General features: G+C 47.8%; 1 protein-coding gene across 1 annotated transcript in view; it reads right to left on the bottom strand.

Moving 5' to 3' along the window:
• The window catches only part of capn3a (calpain 3a, (p94)), a 77,488-nt gene extending 65,699 nt beyond the window's left edge, over nt 1–11,789 (bottom strand). Inside the window, exons 1-2 of the mRNA XM_036963110.2 lie at nt 11,441–11,789; nt 6,708–6,777 (exon numbers count right to left, since the gene is read on the bottom strand). Of these exons, the coding sequence (XP_036819005.1) occupies nt 6,708–6,777; nt 11,441–11,692 (322 nt within the window). The 5' untranslated portion in view covers nt 11,693–11,789. The remainder of the gene's footprint in view (nt 1–6,707; nt 6,778–11,440) is intronic.
• Between the last annotated feature and the right edge of the window lie 9,360 nt (nt 11,790–21,149).

Here is a 21,149-nt window from a genome sequence, read left to right as displayed (position 1 = left end):
GGGCTATAGTGGGACAGGTTACCAGGGCTATAATGGGACAGGTTACCGGGCCTATAATGGGACAGGTTGCCAGGGCTATAATGGGACAGGTTACCAGGGCTATAGTGGGACAGGTTACCAGGGCTATAATGGGACAGGTTACCAGGGCTATAATGGGACAGGTTACCAGGGCTATAATGGGACAGGTTACCGGGCCTATAATGGGACATGTTACCAGGGCTATAGTGGGACCAGTCAATACATAACACACCTGACCTCTCCTCAATACATCACACACCTGACCTCTCCTCAGTACCAGTCAATACATCACACACCTGACCTCTCCTCAGTACCAGTCAATACATCACACACCTGACCTCTCCTCAGTACCAGTCAATACATCACACACCTGACCTCTCCTCAGTACCAGTCAATACATCACACACCTGACCTCTCCTCAGTACTAGTCAATACATCTCACACCTGACCTCTCCTCAGTACCAGTCAATACATCTCACACCTGACCTCTCCTCAGTACCAGTCAATACATCTCACACCTGACCTCTCCTCACCATAAGCATCCACAGGCGTAGCAACAACAGAGGATAAGGGGGACAAGTCCCCCACAAATATTCAAAATACTCAACTCAACTGTCCAAAGTTAACAGCAAACTAGCAAGAGAAGAGACAATCGTGTTCGGGTCAGTGTAGTGATGTGTTGGGGTCAGTGTAGTGATGTGTTCGGGTCAGTGTAGTGATGTGTTGGGGTCAGTGTAGTGATGTGTTGGGGTCAGTGTAGTGATGTGTTGGGGTCAGTGTAGTGATGTGTTGGGGTCAGTGTAGTGATGTGTTCGGGTCAGTGTAGTGATGTGTTGGGGTCAGTGTAGTGATGTGTTGGGGTCAGTGTAGTGATGTGTTGGGGTCAGTGTAGTGATGTGTTCGGGTCAGTGTAGTGATGTGTTCGGGTCAGTGTAGTGATGTGTTCGGGTCAGTGTAGTGTTGTGTTGGGGTCAGTGTAGTGATGTGTTCGGGTCAGTGTAGTGATGTGTTGGGGTCAGTGTAGTGATGTGTTCGGGTCAGTGTAGTGATGTGTTCGGGTCAGTGTAGTGATGTGTTCGGGTCAGTGTAGTGTTGTGTTGGGGTCAGTGTAGTGATGTGTTGGGGTCAGTGTAGTGATGTGTTCGGGTCAGTGTAGTGATGTGTTCGGGTCAGTGTAGTGATGTGTTGGGGTCAGTGTAGTGATGTGTTCGGGTCAGTGTAGTGATGTGTTCGGGTCAGTGTAGTGATGTGTTGGGGTCAGTGTAGTGATGTGTTGGGGTCAGTGTAGTGATGTGTTCGGGTCAGTGTAGTGATGTGTTCGGGTCAGTGTAGTGATGTGTTGGGGTCAGTGTAGTGATGTGTTGGGGTCAGTGTAGTGATGTGTTGGGGTCAGTGTAGTGATGTGTTCGGGTCAGTGTAGTGATGTGTTGGGGTCAGTGTAGTGATGTGTTGGGGTCAGTGTAGTGATGTGTTCGGGTCAGTGTAGTGATGTGTTCGGGTCAGTGTAGTGATGTGTTCGGGTCAGTGTAGTGATGTGTTGGGGTCAGTGTAGTGATGTGTTGGGGTCAGTGTAGTGATGTGTTGGGGTCAGTGTAGTGATGTGTTGGGGTCAGTGTAGTGATGTGTTGGGGTCAGTGTAGTGATGTGTTGGGGTCAGTGTAGTGATGTGTTGGGGTCAGTGTAGTGATGTGTTGGGGTCAGTGTAGTGATGTGTTGGGGTCAGTGTAGTGATGTGTTGGGGTCAGTGTAGTGATGTGTTGGGGTCAGTGTAGTGATGTGTTGGGGTCAGTGTAGTGATGTGTTCGGGTCAGTGTAGTGATGTGTTGGGGTCAGTGTAGTGATGTGTTCGGGTCAGTGTAGTGATGTGTTGGGGTCAGTGTAGTGATGAGTTCGGGTCAGTGTAGTGATGTGTTGGGGTCAGTATAGTGATGTGTTGGGGTCAGTGTAGTGATGTGTTGGGGTCAGTGTAGTGATGTGTTGGGGTCAGTGTAGTGATGTGTTCGGGTCAGTGTAGTGATGTGTTCGGGTCAGTGTAGTGATGTGTTGGGGTCAGTGTAGTGATGTGTTCGGGTCAGTGTAGTGATGTGTTGGGGTCAGTGTAGTGATGTGTTGGGGTCAGTGTAGTGATGTGTTGGGGTCAGTGTAGTGATGTGTTGGGGTCAGTGTAGTGATGTGTTGGGGTCAGTGTAGTGATGTGTTGGGGTCAGTGTAGTGTTGGGGTCAGTAAAGTGTTGGGGCCAGTGTCGTGTAGTGTTGGGGTCAGTGTAGTGTTGTGTTGGGGTCAGTGTAGTGTTGGGGTCAGTGTATTGTTGGGGTCAGTGTAGTGTTGTGTTGGGGTCAGTGTAGTGTTGGGGTCAGTGTGGTGTTGGGGTCAGTGTAGTGTTGGGGTCAGTGTTGTGTAGTGTTGGGGTCAGTGTAGTGTAGTGTTGGGGTCAGTGTAGTGTAGTGTTGGGGTCAGTATAATGTAGTGTTGGGGTCAGTGTAGTGTTGGGGTCAGTGTAGTGTAGTGTTGGGGTCAGTGTAGTGTAGTGTTGGGGTCAGTGTAGTGTTGGGGTCAGTGTAGTGTTGGTCATTGTAGTGTTGGGTTGGGGTCAGTGTAGTATTGGGGTCAGTGTAGTGTTGGGGTCAGTGTAGTGTTGTGGTCAGTGTAGTGTAGTGTTGGGGTCAGTGTAGTGTAGTATTGGGGACAGTGTAGTGTTGTGTTGAAGTCAGTATAGTGTAGTGTTGGGGTCAGTGTAGTGTTGGGGTCAGTGTAGTGTAGTGTTGGGGTGAGTCTAGTGTTGTGTTGGGGTCAGTGTAGTGTAGTGTTGGGGTCAGTGTAATGTTGGGGTCAGTGTAATGTTGGGGTCAGTGTAATGTTGTGTTGGGGTCAGTGTAGTGTAGTATTGGGGTCAGTGTAGTGTAGTGTTGGGGTCAGTGTAGTGTAGTGTTGGGGTCAGTGTAGTGTTGGGGTCAGTGTAGTGTAGTGTTGGGGTCAGTGTAGTGTAGTGTTGGGGTCAGTGTAGTGTAGTGTTGGGGTCATTGTAGTGTTGGGGTAAGTGTAGTATTGAGGTCAGTGTAGTGTAGTGTTGGTGTCAGTGTAGTGTTCGGGTCAGTGTAGTGTAGTGTTGGGGTCAGTGTAGTGTAGTGTTGGGTCAATGTTATGTAGTGTTGGGGTCAGTGTAGTGTTGGGGTCAGTGTAGTGTTGGGGCAGTGTAGTGTTGTGTTGGGGTCAGTGTAGTGTTGTGTTGGGGTCAGTGTTGTGTTGTGTTGGGGTCAGTGTAGTGTAGTGTTGGGGTCAGTGTAGTGTTGTGTTGGGGTCAGTGTAGTGTAGTGTTGGGGTCAGTGTAGTGTAGTGTTGGGGTCAGTGTAGTGTTGTGTTGGGGTCAGTGTAGTGTAGTGTTGGGGTCAGTGTAGTGTTGTGTTGGGGTCAGTGTAGTGTAGTGTTGGGGTCAGTGTAGTGATGTGTTGGGGTCAGTGTAGTGATGTGTTGGGGTCAGTGTAGTGATGTGTTGGGGTCAGTGTAGTGATGTGTTGGGGTCAGTGTAGTGATGTGTTGGGGTCAGTGTAGTGATGTGTTCGGGTCAGTGTAGTGATGTGTTCGGGTCAGTGTAGTGATGTGTTCGGGTCAGTGTAGTGATGTGTTGGGGTCAGTGTAGTGATGTGTTGGGGTCAGTGTAGTGATGTGTTGGGGTCAGTGTAGTGATGTGTTGGGGTCAGTGTAGTGATGTGTTGGGGTCAGTGTAGTGATGTGTTGGGGTCAGTGTAGTGATGTGTTGGGGTCAGTGTAGTGATGTGTTGGGGTCAGTGTAGTGATGTGTTCGGGTCAGTGTAGTGATGTGTTGGGGTCAGTGTAGTGATGTGTTGGGGTCAGTGTAGTGATGTGTTCGGGTCAGTGTAGTGATGTGTTGGGGTCAGTGTAGTGATGTGTTCGGGTCAGTGTAGTGATGTGTTGGGGTCAGTGTAGTGATGTGTTCGGGTCAGTGTAGTGATGTGTTGGGGTCAGTATAGTGATGTGTTGGGGTCAGTGTAGTGATGTGTTGGGGTCAGTGTAGTGATGTGTTGGGGTCAGTGTAGTGATGTGTTCGGGTCAGTGTAGTGATGTGTTCGGGTCAGTGTAGTGATGTGTTGGGGTCAGTGTAGTGATGTGTTCGGGTCAGTGTAGTGATGTGTTGGGGTCAGTGTAGTGATGTGTTGGGGTCAGTGTAGTGATGTGTTCGGGTCAGTGTAGTGATGTGTTGGGGTCAGTGTAGTGATGTGTTGGGGTCAGTGTAGTGATGTGTTGGGGTCAGTGTAGTGTTGGGGTCAGTAAAGTGTTGGGGCCAGTGTCGTGTAGTGTTGGGGTCAGTGTAGTGTTGTGTTGGGGTCAGTGTAGTGTTGGGGTCAGTGTATTGTTGGGGTCAGTGTAGTGTTGTGTTGGGGTCAGTGTAGTGTTGGGGTCAGTGTGGTGTTGGGGTCAGTGTAGTGTTGGGGTCAGTGTTGTGTAGTGTTGGGGTCAGTGTAGTGTAGTGTTGGGGTCAGTGTAGTGTAGTGTTGGGGTCAGTATAATGTAGTGTTGGGGTCAGTGTAGTGTTGGGGTCAGTGTAGTGTAGTGTTGGGGTCAGTGTAGTGTAGTGTTGGGGTCAGTGTAGTGTTGGGGTCAGTGTAGTGTTGGTCATTGTAGTGTTGGGTTGGGGTCAGTGTAGTATTGGGGTCAGTGTAGTGTTGGGGTCAGTGTAGTGTTGTGGTCAGTGTAGTGTAGTGTTGGGGTCAGTGTAGTGTAGTATTGGGGACAGTGTAGTGTTGTGTTGAAGTCAGTATAGTGTAGTGTTGGGGTCAGTGTAGTGTTGGGGTCAGTGTAGTGTAGTGTTGGGGTGAGTCTAGTGTTGTGTTGGGGTCAGTGTAGTGTAGTGTTGGGGTCAGTGTAATGTTGGGGTCAGTGTAATGTTGGGGTCAGTGTAATGTTGTGTTGGGGTCAGTGTAGTGTAGTATTGGGGTCAGTGTAGTGTAGTGTTGGGGTCAGTGTAGTGTAGTGTTGGGGTCAGTGTAGTGTTGGGGTCAGTGTAGTGTAGTGTTGGGGTCAGTGTAGTGTAGTGTTGGGGTCAGTGTAGTGTAGTGTTGGGGTCATTGTAGTGTTGGGGTAAGTGTAGTATTGAGGTCAGTGTAGTGTAGTGTTGGTGTCAGTGTAGTGTTCGGGTCAGTGTAGTGTAGTGTTGGGGTCAGTGTAGTGTAGTGTTGGGTCAATGTTATGTAGTGTTGGGGTCAGTGTAGTGTTGGGGTCAGTGTAGTGTTGGGGCAGTGTAGTGTTGTGTTGGGGTCAGTGTAGTGTTGTGTTGGGGCCAGTGTTGTGTTGTGTTGGGGTCAGTGTAGTGTAGTGTTGGGGTCAGTGTAGTGTTGTGTTGGGGTCAGTGTAGTGTAGTGTTGGGGTCAGTGTAGTGTAGTGTTGGGGTCAGTGTAGTGTTGTGTTGGGGTCAGTGTAGTGTAGTGTTGGGGTCAGTGTAGTGTTGTGTTGGGGTCAGTGTAGTGTAGTGTTGGGGTCAGTGTAGTGTAGTGTTGGGGTCAGTGTAGTGTTGTGTTGGGGTCAGTGTAGTGTAGTGTTGGGGTCAGTGTAGTATTCGGGTCAGTGTAGTGTAGTGTTGGGGTCAGTGTAGTGTAGTGTTGGGTCAATGTTATGTAGTGTTGGGGTCAGTGTAGTATTGGGTCAGTGTTATGTAGTGTTGGGGTCAGTGTAGTATTGGGGTCATTGTAGTGTAGTGTTGGGGTCAGTGTTATGTAGTATTGGGGTCAGTGTAATGTTGTGGTAGTGTAAGTGTAGTATTGGGGTCAGTGTTATGTAGTGTTGGGGTCAGTGTAGTGTAGTGTTGGGGTCAGTGTAGTGTTGGGGTCAATGTAGTGTAGTATTGGGGTCAGTGTTGGGGTCAGTGTAGTGTAGTGTTGGGGTCAGTGTATTGTTGGGGTCAGTGTAGTGTAGTGTCGGGGTCAGTGTAGTATTGAGGTCAGTGTAGTGTTGGGGTCAGTGTAGTGTTGGGGTCAGTGTAGTGTTGGGGTCAGGGAGGTGTTGTGTTGGGGTCAGTGTAGTATTGGGGTCAGTGTTGTGTTGGGGTCAGTGTAGTGTTGGGGTCAGGGAGGTGTTGTGTTGGGGTCAGTGTAGTATTGGGGTCAGTGTTGTGTTGGGGTCAGTGTAGTGTTGGGGTCAGTGTAGTGTTGGGGTCAGGGAGGTGTTGTGTTGGGGTCAGTGTAGTATTGGGGTCAGTGTTGTGTTGGGGTCAGTGTAGTGTTGGGGCAGTGTAGTGTTGTGTTGGGGTCAGTGTAGTGTAGTGTCGGGGTCAGTGTAGTATTGAGGTCAGTGTAGTGTTGGGGTCAGTGTAGTGTTGGGGTCAGTGTAGTGTTGGGGTCAGGGAGGTGTTGTGTTGGGGTCAGTGTAGTATTGGGGTCAGTGTTGTGTTCGGGTCAGTGTAGTGTTGGGGCAGTGTAGTGTTGTGTTGGGGTCAGTGTAGTGTAGTGTCGGGGTCAGTGTAGTATTGAGGCCAGTGTAGTGTTGGGGTCAGTGTAGTGTTGGGGTCAGTGTAGTGTTGGGGTCAGGGAGGTGTTGTGTTGTGTTGGGGTCAGTGTAGTGAAGTGTTGGGGTCAGTGTAGTGTTGTGTTGAAGTCAGTATAGTGTTGGGGTCAGTGTTATGTAGTGTTGGGGTCAGTGTTATGTAGTGTTGTAGTGGAGTGTAGTTATTATTTACCAAGGTCTCCCTGGCAAATGTCTGTCCTGCTGGCTCCGCCCACAATGAACTGAGGGTTCTCACAGATCTCCTGAAGACACACAGAAACAGATAGACATGTGGATTAGCTGACTAGGGGGATATATATTGAAGACACACAGAAACAGATAGACATGTGGATTAGCTGACTGGAAGGATATATATTGAAGACACACAGAAACAGACAGACATGTGGATTAGCTGACCAGGGGGATATATATTGAAGACACACAGAAACAGACAGACATGTGGATTAGCTGACTAGGGGGATATATATTGAAGACACACAGAAACAGACAGACATGTGGATTAGCTGACTGGGAGGATACAGTTGAAGTCAGAAGTTTACATATACTTAGGTTGGAGTCATTAAAACTCATTATTCAACCACTCCACAAAATTTTTGTTTAACAAACTATAGTTTTGGCAAGTCGGTTAGGACATCTACTTTGTGCATGACACAAGTAATTTTTCCAACAATTGTTTACAGACAGATTATTTCACTTATAATTAGCTGTATCACAATTCCAGTGGGTCAGAAGTTTACATACACTAAGTTGACTGTGCCTTTAAACAGCCTGGAAAATTCCAGAAAATGATGTTTCTGATAGGCTAATTGACATCATTTGAGTCAATTGGAGGTGTACCTGTGGATATATTTCAAGGCCTACCTTCAAACTCAGTGCCTCTTTGCTTGACAAAATGGGAAAATCAAAAGAAATCAGCCAAGACCCCAGAAAAACAATTGTAGATCTCCACAGGTCTGGTTCATCCTTGGGTGTAATTTCCAAACGCCTAAAGGTACCACGTTCATCTTTACAAACAATAGTACACAAGTATAAACATCATGGGACCACGCAGCCATCATACCGATCAGGAAGGAGAAGCGTTCCGTCTCCTAGAGATGAACGTACTTTGGTGCGAAAAGTGCAAATCAATCCCAGAACAGCAGTAGAGGACCTTGTGAAGATGCTGGAGGAAACAGGTACAAAACTATTTATATCCACAGTAAAACGAGTCCTATATCGACATAACCTGAATGCCCGCTCAGCAAGGAAGGAGCCACTGCTCCAAAACCACCATAAAAAAGCTAGACTACGGTTTGCAACTGCACATGGGGACAAAGATCATACTTTTTGGAGAAATGTCTTCCAGTCTGATGAAACAAAAATAGAACTGTTTGGCCATAATGGCCATAGTTATGTTTGGAGGAAAAAGGGGGAGGCTTGCAAGCCGAAGAACACCATCCCAACCTTGAAGCACGGGGGTGGCAGCATCATGTTGTGGTGGTGCTTTGCTGCAGGAGGGTCTGGTGCACTTCACAAACTAGATGGCATCATGAGGGAAGAAAATTATGTGGATATATTGAAGCAACATCTGAAGACATCAGTCAGGAAGTTAAAGCTTGGTCGCAAATGTCTTCCAAATAGACAATGACCCCAAGTATACTTCCAAAGTTGTGGCAAAATGGCTTAAGGACAACAAAGTCAAGGTATTGGAGTGGCCATCACAAAGCCCTGACCTCAAACCTATAGAAAATTTGTGGGCAGAACTGAAAAAGCGTGTGTGAGCAAGGAGGCCTACGTACCTGACTCAGTTACACCAACTCTGTCAGGAGGAATGGGCCAAAATTCACCCAACTTATTGTGGGAAGCTTGTGGAAGGCTACCTGACACGTTTGACCCAAGTTAAACACTTTAAAGGCAATGCTACCATATACTAATACTAATGAGTGCATGTAAACTTCTGACCCACTGGGAATGTGATGAAAGAAATAAAAGCTGAAATAAATCATTCTCTCAACTATTATTCTAACATTTCACATTCTTAAAATAAAGTGGTGATCCTAACTGACCTGAGACAGGGAATTTTTACTAGGATTAAACGTCAAGAATTGTGGAAAAACTGAGTTTAAATGTATTTGGCTAAAGTGTATGTAAACTTCTGACTTCAACTGTATATCTGTCACTTTAGGTTTGCATGTATTCTAAACTAGTTCACTGCTGTGAAATAGTGGCCCATTACAGTGAATAACAACAGTGTGGAGCTGATGAAGCACTTTCATTGTTTGGAAATAGAAGGAACGTACTGGCAAACACTATGCCAATACTCACATAGAAACACAGACACGTGGATGAGTTAACATGTGATCTAGCTGGGTGGTTCCAGCTCGAGAATGCTGATTGGGCTGACAGCTGTGGTATATCGGAGTGTATACCACGGGTACGACAAAATATCAGATTTTTGCTGCTCTAATTACGTTGATAACCAGTTTATAGTAGCAATGAGGCGCCTCGGGGGCTGTGGTATACGGCCAATATACCACGGCTAAGGGCTGTGTCCAGGTGTTGCGTCGTGCATAAGAACAACACTTAGCCTTATTGCTTAAATATTCTATACTGAACAAAAAATTAAACCGCAACATACAACAATTTCAATGATTTTACTGTTACAGTTCATATGAAGAAATTAGTCAATTGAAATAAATTAATTAGGCCCTAATCTATGGATTTCACATGACTTGGCAGGGGCGCAGCCATGGGTGGGCCTGAGCGGGCATAGGCCCACCCACTTGGTCCCTGGTTCGAGCCCAGGTTGGGGCGAGGAGAGGGACGAAAGCTGTACTGTTACACATGCAGACTCAATTAGCCAACTAGCTTCTCTCGGTTTGATGCAGTCAAGACAGGTACTAGTAATCCTAAACTCAGCAAAAAAAGAAACGCCCTCTCACTGTCAACTGCGTTTATTTTCAGCAAACTTAACATGTGTAAATATTTGTATGAACATAACAAGATTCAACAACTGAGACATAAACTGAACAAGTTCCACGGACATGTGACTAACAGAATGGAATAATGTGCCCCTGAACAAAGGGGGGATCAAAATCAAAAGTAACAGTCAGTATCTGGTGTGGCCACCAGCTGCATTAAGTACTGCAGTGCATCTCCTCCTCATGGACTGCACCAGATTTGCCAGTTCTTGCTGTGAGATGTTACCCCACTCTTCCACCAAGACACCTGCAAGTTCCTGGACATTTCTGCGGGGAATGGCCCTAGACAATGGCCCTAGCCAATGGCCCTAGACAATGGCCCTAGCCAATGGCCCTAGACAATGCCAGGAACATTGTGAATTATCTCACAGAAACTGGACTTGGGCCACAAATAGTGTGCTTTTGATTTAGCGTATTTTGCCAAATAAACAGAAATTCACTTCAGTAGCTGTTATTAAATGTAATTTTTACGTTGTACTGTATCCGAACAGTAACCCCAAAACCGCAGTACATACCGAACAGTGGGTTTGGTGAACTGTTACTCCCCTATACCCATTCATTACCTTGCATAGTTTTGTTTAACCAACCAAAGTCACATACTGCTACATTCAGCCTTTTTCTAACCTAAAGCCGATGTAACCCATGCTAATCACCTCAAAGTACATTCGCATCCAGGCAATAAGATACTCAATCCACTTCAGAGACGTCGGACCTGTTTCCATCTTACTTTAACCATATGATTCAGAACCATTTCTAACCAAATGATTCAGAACCATTTCTAACCATTCTATAACCATATGATTCAGAACCATTTCTAACCATATGATTCAGAACCATTTCTAATCATATGATTCAGAACCATTTCTAACCATATGATTCAGAACCATTTCTAACCATATGATTCAGAACCATTTCTAACCATATGATTCAGAACCATTTCTAACCATATGATTCAGAACCATTTCTAACCATATGATTCAGAACCATTTCTAACCATATGATTCAGAACCATTTCTAACCATTCTATAACCATATAATTCAGAACCATTTCTAACCATTCTATAACCATATAATTCAGAACCATTTCTAACCATTCTATAACCATATAATTCAGAACCATTTCTAACCATATGATTCAGAACCATTTCTAACCATTCTGATACATCCATATTTTAAGCAGCCATAACAACAGTTATTCTAGCCCATAATGCTAAACACTTAGATCCAGATAAGTTTATACAAAATCTGTGAGAAATATTTGTTTTGCCATCATGAATCCCTTTCAAAAGCATCCTGAAACGTCCTTGTTGTTGACTTGGTATTGTAGGATATCATCCCACCTCCCACATGCGTTTCCATTCCTTCCCCCTCTTTATTGAATAATCTTCCTCTCCTGTATGTCCCCCCCCCCCTCCTCTCCTACCTTGGGTCTCCTCCAGATCCACCCCCCCTCTCCTACCTTGGGTCTCCTCCAGATCCCCCCCCCCCCCCCACGCTCCTCTCCTACCTTGGGTCTCCTCCAGATCCCCCCCCCCTCTCCTACCTTGGGTCTCCTCCAGATCCACCCCCCCTCCTCTCCTACCTTGGGTCTCCTCCAGATCCACCCCACTCCCCCCCCCCCCCCTCCTAACTTGGGTCTCCTCCAGATCCACCCCCCCCCCCACCCTCCTCTCCTACCTTGGGTCTCCTCCAGATCCACCCCACTCCCCCCCCCCCCCCTCCTACCTTGGGTCTTCTCCAGATCCACCCCACTACCCCCCTCTCCTCTCCTATCTTGGGTCTCCTCCAGATCCACCCCACTACCCCCCTCTCCTCTCCTACCTTGGGTCTCCTCCAGATCCACCCCCTCCCCCCTCCTCTCCTACCTTGGGTCTCCTCCAGATCCACCCCCCCTCCTCCCTCCTACCTTGGGTCTCCTCCAGATCCCCCCCTCCTCCTCTCCTACCTTGGGTCTCCTCCAGACGATGTTCTTGACCTTGTTGGACTTGTGTCCCAGCTCCTTGTACCCCAGAGACTCCACGGAGGCTGGGAAGGTGTCATCCTCAAACAGGCACTTCTTGGTGAGGCACTCTTGTTTGAGTGCGGTAAAGTCCTGCCCGCTGAAGCGCAGGGGCTTGCTGAGGGATCCTTCTCCATCTCTTCTCTCTCTCTCCCGGATCAGCCGGTCACAGAAGAAGCCGGACGGTGTATAGGGCATTCTGGATTATTATTTTTTTTACTGCCGGCTTTTGCCACTTCCACTAAAGTCTTTACAAGCCTAAAAAGCTAACCTCTGATTGGCTGTGTCGTTGTATGACGTCCCCCTCTCTCTTGATCATAGAGTAGACTCTAAAAGGCATGCCGGGGCGAACAAGACTCCACATGCATTCACATTCACCTGCATTAACACACACACACTGACACACATACTGACACACACACACACACACTGACACACACACACACACACACTGACACACATGCGCTCACACGCAGACACACACACACACACACACACACACACACACACACACACACACATGCGCTCACATGCAGACACACACACACACACTGACGCACATGCGCTCACATGCAGACACATACACACACACACTGACGCACGCACACACTGATGCACGCACGCACACACACGCACACGCTCTCACACACACAAAAAGGTTGTCTATTTGTTGCATTCCCATTGGTCCCCGAACAATGCCCCCCAACGTTCCTTAGCAGTGGTCATTTCAGTGGCGTTATTGTGTTGCCACACAAAGGGAGTGGGGATGGGGGGGTGTACCGGGCCACGCCACCGCCCATGTAAACAGTGGTCAGTAGATGGTCTGCCTCTGCAGAAGGCATTCAGTCCATTTAGCCCTATTCCATTCTCTCCATGGAGCTCAGTATCCAGCGGTCTCAGCACATCTCCACTACAGCAGCAGGCCGAGCTCTCTCTGTGGTAAACTAGCTAGCGAGGTGAGGGGGAACTCCCAGCACCCCTTTAATCAGTCAGGTACGTTTTAATCAAGGGAACACCCCCTAATGATATACACAGGGATCTTAGGTTCTACATGCACAAAGCATAGTTCTGGAGATATTGAGCATCAAAAATGGTTTTCACATCCCAGATTTCAGAATTATTTTTTTGAAGTGAATTCTTCTTTCATAACTCATTAAGGAACGTCACCTCAAAGGTACCTACCTACCTCTTCCTCTTTTCATGACTCAATAAGTAAATCCTTACATACAGTTATTTTTGATTGTGTCACGGATTCCTCCGGAACTTTCATTGCGTCACACGCGGCGCCTCCCAGTGGTAATTGTATAAGTGTGCAACTTGGTTCATCGTTGATGCGTTCGATTATTGTTACACTGTCCGTTGGGGGCGTGTGAGTACCTGTGTGTTCTGGGCTTTCGTGCCATTTGTGGATTATGCTTTCATGTTTCCGTGTAACGAGATTCGTCTTCCTCTGACGAGGAGTATGAAGGATCGGACCAATTTGCAGCGTGATACGTGTCCATGTTGAACACAAAAAAAAACGAAATAACGAAACCGTTCTGTCTGGTGAAGACACAGAGACAGAAAAACAATCACCCACAACTAAAATGGGGAAACCAAGGCTACCTAAGTATGATTCTCAATCAGAGACAACGAACGACACCTGCCTCCGATTGAGAATCATACCAGGCCAAACACATAAATACAACATAGAAAAAATAACATAGACTACCCAGCCCATCTCACGCCCTGACCAAACTAACACAAAGACATAATAAAGGAACTACGGTCAGAATGTGTTTGCATGTTTCCTCCTCCATGTATATCTCACTAGGTCAGGATATTAAACCTCCTCCATGTATATCTCACTAGGTCAGGATATTAAACCTCCTCCATGTATATCTCACTAGGTCAGGATATTAAACCTCCTCCATGTATATCTCACTAGGTCAGGATATTAAACCTCCTCCATGTATATCTCACTAGGTCAGGATATTAAACCTCCTCCATGTATATCTCACTAGGTCAGGATATTAAACCTCCTCCATGTATATCTCACTAGGTCAGGATATTAAACCTCCTCCATGTATATCTCACTAGGTCAGGATATTAAACCTCCTCCATGTATATCTCACTAGGTCAGGATATTAAACCTCCTCCATGTATATCTCACTAGGTCAGGATATTAAACCACCTCCATGTATATCTCACTAGGTCAGGATATTAAACCTCCTCCATGTATATCTCACTAGGTCAGGATATTAAACCTCCTCCATGTATATCTCACTAGGTCAGGATATTAAACCTCCTCCATGTATATCTCACTAGGTCAGGATATTAAACCTCCTCCATGTATATCTCACTAGGTCAGGATATTAAACCTCCTCCATGTATATCTCACTAGGTCAGGATATTAAACCTCCTCCATGTATATCTCACTAGGTCAGGATATTAAACCTCCTCCATGTATATCTCACTAGGTCAGGATATTAAACCTCCTCCATGTATATCTCACTAGGTCAGGATATTAAACCTCCTCCATGTATATCTCACTAGGTCAGGATATTAAACCTCCTCCATGTATATCTCACTAGGTCAGGATATTAAACCTCCTCCATGTATATCTCACTAGGTCAGGATATTAAACCTCCTCCATGTATATCTCACTAGGTCAGGATATTAAACCACCTCCATGTATATCTCACTAGGTCAGGATATTAAACCTCCTCCATGTATATCTCACTAGGTCAGGATATTAAACCTCCTCCATGTATATCTCACTAGGTCAGGATATTAAACCTCCTCCATGTATCTCTCACTAGGTCAGGATATTAAACCTCCTCCATGTATATCTCACTAGGTCAGGATATTAAACCTCCTCCATGTATATCTCACTAGGTCAGGATATTAAACCTCCTCCATGTATATCTCACTAGGTCAGGATATTAAACCTCCATGTATATCTCACTAGGTCAGGATATTAAACCTCCTCCATGTATATCTCACTAGGTCAGGATATTAAACCTCCTCCATGTATATCTCACTAGGTCAGGATATTAAACCTCCTCCATGTATATCTCACTAGGTCAGGATATTAAACCTCCTCCATGTATATCTCACTAGGTCAGGATATTAAACCTCCTCCATGTATATCTCACTAGGTCAGGATATTAAACCTCCTCCATGTATCTCTCACTAGGTCAGGGTATTAAACCTCCATGTATATCTCACTAGGTCAGGATATTAAACCTCCTCCATGTATATCTCACTAGGTCAGGTTATAAAACCTCCATGTATATCTCACTAGGTCAGGATATTAAACCTCCTCCATGTATCTCTCACTAGGTCAGGGTATTAAACCTCCATGTATATCTCACTAGGTCAGGATATTAAACCTCCTCCATGTATATCTCACTAGGTCAGGATATTAAACCTCCTCCATGTATATCTCACTAGGTCAGGATATTAAACCTCCTCCATGTATCTCTCACTAGGTCAGGGTATTAAACCTCCATGTATATCTCACTAGGTCAGGATATTAAACCTCCTCCATGTATATCTCACTAGGTCAGGTTATAAAACCTCCATGTATATCTCACTAGGTCAGGATATTAAACCTCCTCCATGTATATCTCACTAGGTCAGGATATTAAACCTCCATGTATATCTCACTAGGGTCAGTATCAGCAGGGGGAGAGAGCAGCAGACTGAGGATCAGTCTCAGCAGAGGGAGAGAGCAGCAGACCGAGGGTCAGTCTCAGCGTAGGGAGAGAGCAGCAGACTGAGGATCCGTCTCCCAACATCTCTCCGCTCTCCCTTTCCTCCACTGACACTGACCAAAAAGGGGACACCGTCTTCCAGTTGATGGCAAAACTCAAGTAGCACCGCATTATTTCTGCCTCGTGCACAAATTCATGTTGTTACTCTTATGAACAGAGAAAGTGAAATATTCCTTATATTAAAAAGACCAAGCCGCTAATAATAACATCAACGCAAGCCTATAGATACACTTACTTACTCATTCACTACCGATGCACTGCTTGTTGTAGCGCTGAGTGAAAATAGGAAGAACGCGCATTGGATGGTTTATAAAATTGTTGAATACAAAGTGTTGACAGTGCTGAGTTAGAACTTAAACATGAACTCACTCATAAAAACAGCAGCTCTGTGCTGCATTCGTTGACAGTCTCTCTCTAGTCATGATTTTAAACGTTTTGACATTTCACAGTATCAATTTTTCCGAAGCTTTCTTTAATGCCTGCTACGTTACTGCAGTCTCGGTCATCTGAGCAATCTGATTGGCCAGCGGTAAGCATAGTGCACTTGATTTCCTCTACAGGCCCACCGGGAAGGCAGAGTTTATATATTCAGACACATGAAATGGCAACAGTTTGTCTACCCGGCGGGCAGGGCAGCTGAATTGGCTGCACCTACCAACAAACAGCCCAATACGAAAAAAAAAAGAAAAAAATTATGAATAGGTTTTTAACAGAAATGTTTGGCGATCGACTAGAAATGACAAGTCGATCGCCATCGACCGGTTGGTGACCACTGACCTTAGATGATCAGGACAGTATTTGTCTGAAGAGGTGAAGTATGGCGATGAGCTATACGACTGTACTTCTGATTCTAATTCTCAAGAGGAAAGGTAAAACCCTCAGCCGTGAGGTTACTGAGGAGGACCAACAGTGACAGGCGGGGGGTCTGAAAGGGACTGGCATGCAGGGATGGAACATAAGGATTTTGGGCAGTGCCCAGCAGACCCCGGTTTCTACATTCAGGTCCTACATCTGTGGCCTGCAATGTTTGAAAAGGCAACATTTCACTGCTGTGTCAGACTAGTTTGGCACATCTTCTATTATCAATTTCACTGCTGTGTCAGACTAGTTTAGCACATTGAGGCATGACAAAGAATTACCTTGGTGTACATTTATACATATTTTTGTATTTTATTCCAAGAATAGAATCAGTGGTTCAATAATGTAAATGACCATTATTCAGAGATCCCAGAATGTAACTTTAAACTGCTGTCCTACTGTAGGTCTACCCATCAATTTAAAAAAAATCACCTGAGCTCCTGCCTACATGGGCGGAGAATCACGTGGCAGTTAACTTAAATATGAAATTAACTTCAATATGATTAGACTGTAGTTTACTACAGTGTCTGTAAATAAATATTGATCGTGGTAAGAAGTGGAGGGCGCTCAACCAACATGCACATAGGTTAGGTTACTATGGTGACCATAGGTAAGGTTACTATGGTGACCATAGGTTAGGTTACTATGGTGAGCGAGCGTTGCGCCTTTTCATTATCAATAAGTGTTACCCATTTATTTGACTCTGCCGGCAAATCGTCCTCTAAAAGGTGGGTTATATCCTATAGGCCTGAGCCAAACGTAGCAAGTGTTGCTGTCATCATTCTTGTTGCTTCCAGTTCAGTAGCTGTACGACCAGGTGCTCGTGTTCTCTATTAAATAGAGTGGGCTATAGCCTATGCATGGACGGAGAAGCACGGGACTGTTATCTTTCCAAAGAAATGTACTTCCTAAATAGGATTAGGTGATTAGGTTATAGTTTACTACATGGCTTAGAAAGGCCTATCCAGACCATTCACCCAGTCCAGTCACACAGCCCTATCCAGTCCAGTCACTCAGCCCTATCCAGTCCAGTCACACAGCCCTATCCAGTCCAGTCACTCAGCCCTATCCAGTCCAGTCACTCAGCCCTATCCAGTCCAGTCACCCAGTCCAGTCACTCAGCCCTATCCAGTCCAGTCACCCAGTCCAGTCACACAGCCCTATCCAGTCCAGTCACTCAGCCCTATCCAGTCCAGTCACACAGCCCTATCCAGTCCAGTCACTCAGCCCTATCCAGTCCAGTCACTCAGCCCTATCCAGTCCAGTCACTCAGCCCTATCCAGTCCAGTCACTCAGCCCTATCCAGACCATTCACCCAGTCCAGTCACACAGCCCTATCCAGTCCAGTCACTCAGCCCTATCCAGTCCAGTCACTCAGCCCTATCCAGTCCAGTCACTCAGCCCTATCCAGACCATTCGCCCAGTCCAGTCACTCAGTCCTATCCAGTCCAGTCACTCAGTCCTATCCAGACCATTCACCCAGCCCAGTCACTCAGCCCTATCCAGTCCAGTCACCCAGCCCTATCCAGACCAGTCACTCAGCTCTATCCAGACCATTCACCCAGTCCAGTCACTCAGCCCTATCCAGTCTAATCACTCAGCCCTATCCAGACCATTCACCCAGTCCAGTCACTCAGCCCTATCCAGTCCAGTCACTCAGCTCTATCCAGACCATTCACCCAGTCCAGTCACTCAGCCCTATCCAGTCCAGTCACTCAGCTCTATCCAGACCATTCACCCAGTCCAGTCACTCAGCCCTATCCAGTCCAATCACTCAGCCCTATCCAGACCATTCATCCAGTCCAGTCACTCAGCCCTATCCAGTCCAGTCACTCAGCCCTATCCAGTCACTCAGCCCTATCCAGTCCAGTCACGCAGCCCTATCCAGTCACTCAGCCCTATCCAGACCATTCACCCAGTCCAGTCACTCAGCCCTATCCAGTCCAGTCACTCAGCCTTATCCAGTCCAATCACTCAGCCCCTATCCAGTCCAGTCACCCTATCCAGTCCAGTCACCCAGTCCAGTCACTTAGCCTTATCCAGTCCAATCACTCAGCCCTATCCAGACCATTCACCCAGTCCAGTCACTCAGCCCTATCCAGTCCATTCACCCAGTCCAGTCACTCAGTCCAGTCACCCAGCCCTATCCAGTCCAGTCACTCAGCCCTATCCAGACCATTCACCCAGTCCAGTCACTCAGCCCTATCCAGTCCATTCACCCAGTCCAGTCACTCAGCCCTATCCAGTCCAGTCACTCAGCCCTATCCAGACCATTCACCCAGTCCAGTCACTCAGTCCAGTCACTCAGCCCTATCCAGTCCAGTCACCCAGCCCCATCCAGTCCAGTCACCCAGTCCAGTCATTCAGCCCTATCCAGTCCAGTCACTCAGCCCTATCCAGACCATTCACCCAGTCCAGTCACTCAGTCCTATCCAGTCCAGTCACTCAGCCATATCCAGTCCAGTCACCCAGCCCAGTCACTCAGCCCTATCCAGTCCAGTCACTCAGCCCTATCCAGTCCAGTCACTCAGCCCTATCCAGACCATTCACCCAGTCCAGTCACTTAGTCTTATCCAGTCCAGTCACCCAGTCCAGTCACTCAGCCCTATCCAGTCCAGTCACTCAGACCCTATCCAGACATTCACCCAGTCCAGTCACTCAGTCCAGTCACCCAGCCCTATCCAGTCCAGTCACTCAGCCCTATCCAGACCATTCACCCAGTCCAGTCACTCAGCCCTATCCAGTCCATTCACCCAGTCCAGTCACTCAGCCCTATCCAGTCCAGTCACTCAGCCCTATCCAGACCATTCACCCAGTCCAGTCACTCAGTCCATTCACTCAGCCCTATCCAGTCCAGTCACCCAGCCCTATCCAGACCATTCACCCAGTCCAGTCACTCAGCCCTATCCTGTCCAGTCACTCAGCCCTATCCAGTCCAGTCACCCAGTCCAGTCACTCAGCCCTATCCAGTCCAGTCACTCAGCCCTATCCAGTCCAGTCACTCAGCCCTATCCAGACCATTCACCCAGTCCAGTCACTCAGCCCTATCCAGTCCATTCACCCAGTCCAGTCACTCAGCCCTATCCAGTCCAGTCACTCAGCCCTATCCAGTCCATTCACCCAGTCCAGTCACTCAGTCCAGTCACCCAGCCCTATCCAGTCCAGTCACTCAGCCCTATCCAGACCATTCACCCAGTCCAGTCACTCAGCCCTATCCAGTCCAGTCACTCAGCTCTATCCAGACCATTCACCCAGTCCAGTCACTCAGCCCTATCCAGTCCAATCACTCAGCCCTATCCAGACCATTCATCCAGTCCAGTCACTCAGCCCTATCCAGTCCAGTCACTCAGCCCTATCCAGTCACTCAGCCCTATCCAGTCCAGTCACGCAGCCCTATCCAGTCACTCAGCCCTATCCAGACCATTCACCCAGTCCAGTCACTCAGCCCTATCCAGTCCAGTCACTCAGCCTTATCCAGTCCAATCACTCAGCCCCTATCCAGTCCAGTCACCCTATCCAGTCCAGTCACCCAGTCCAGTCACTTAGCCTTATCCAGTCCAATCACTCAGCCCTATCCAGACCATTCACCCAGTCCAGTCACTCAGCCCTATCCAGTCCATTCACCCAGTCCAGTCACTCAGTCCAGTCACCCAGCCCTATCCAGTCCAGTCACTCAGCCCTATCCAGACCATTCACCCAGTCCAGTCACTCAGCCCTATCCAGTCCATTCACCCAGTCCAGTCACTCAGCCCTATCCAGTCCAGTCACTCAGCCCTATCCAGACCATTCACCCAGTCCAGTCACTCAGTCCAGTCACTCAGCCCTATCCAGTCCAGTCACCCAGCCCTATCCAGACCATTCACCCAGTCCAGTCACTCAGCCCTATCCTGTCCAGTCACTCAGCCCTATCCAGTCCAGTCACCCAGTCCAGTCACTCAGCCCTATCCAGTCCAGTCACTCAGCCCTATCCAGTCCAGTCACTCAGCCCTATCCAGACCATTCACCCAGTCCAGTCACTCAGCCCTATCCAGTCCATTCACCCAGTCCAGTCACTCAGCCCTATCCAGTCCAGTCACTCAGCCCTATCCAGTCCATTCACCCAGTCCAGTCACTCAGCCCTATCCAGACCATTCACCCAGTCCAGTCACTCAGTCCAGTCACTCAGCCCTATCCAGTCCAGTCACTCAGCCCTATCCAGTCCAGTCACCCAGTCCAGTCACTCAGCCCCATCCAGTCCAGTCACCCAGTCCAGTCATTCAGCCCTATCCAGTCCAGTCACTCAGCCCTATCCAGACCATTCACCCAGTCCAGTCACTCAGTCCTATCCAGTCCAGTCACTCAGCCATATCCAGTCCAGTCACCCAGCCCAGTCACTCAGCCCTATCCAGTCCAGTCACTCAGCCCTATCCAGTCCAGTCACTCAGCCCTATCCAGACCATTCACCCAGTCCAGTCACTTAGTCTTATCCAGTCCAGTCACCCAGTCCAGTCACTCAGCCCTATCCAGTCCAGTCACTCAGACCCTATCCAGACATTCACCCAGTCCAGTCACTCAGTCCAGTCACCAAGCCCTATCCAGTCCAGTCACTCAGCCCTATCCAGACCATTCACCCAGTCCAGTCACTCAGCCCTATCCAGTCCATTCACCCAGTCCAGTCACTCAGCCCTATCCAGTCCAGTCACTCAGCCCTATCCAGACCATTCACCCAGTCCAGTCACTCAGTCCATTCACTCAGCCCTATCCAGTCCAGTCACCCAGCCCTATCCAGACCATTCACCCAGTCCAGTCACTCAGCCCTATCCTGTCCAGTCACTCAGCCCTATCCAGTCCAGTCACCCAGTCCAGTCACTCAGCCCTATCCAGTCCAGTCACTCAGCCCTATCCAGTCCAGTCACTCAGCCCTATCCAGACCATTCACCCAGTCCAGTCACTCAGCCCTATCCAGTCCATTCACCCAGTCCAGTCACTCAGCCCTATCCAGTCCAGTCACTCAGCCCTATCCAGTCCATTCACCCAGTCCAGTCACTCAGCCCTATCCA

This window comes from Oncorhynchus mykiss, chromosome 25, assembly GCF_057628025.1.
Source record: "Oncorhynchus mykiss isolate SJ-2025 chromosome 25, ASM5762802v1, whole genome shotgun sequence".
Taxonomy (NCBI): Eukaryota; Metazoa; Chordata; class Actinopteri; order Salmoniformes; family Salmonidae; genus Oncorhynchus; species Oncorhynchus mykiss.
Note: the sequence above shows the minus strand (reverse complement) of the source record. Positions and strands in the feature narration are given on the sequence as shown.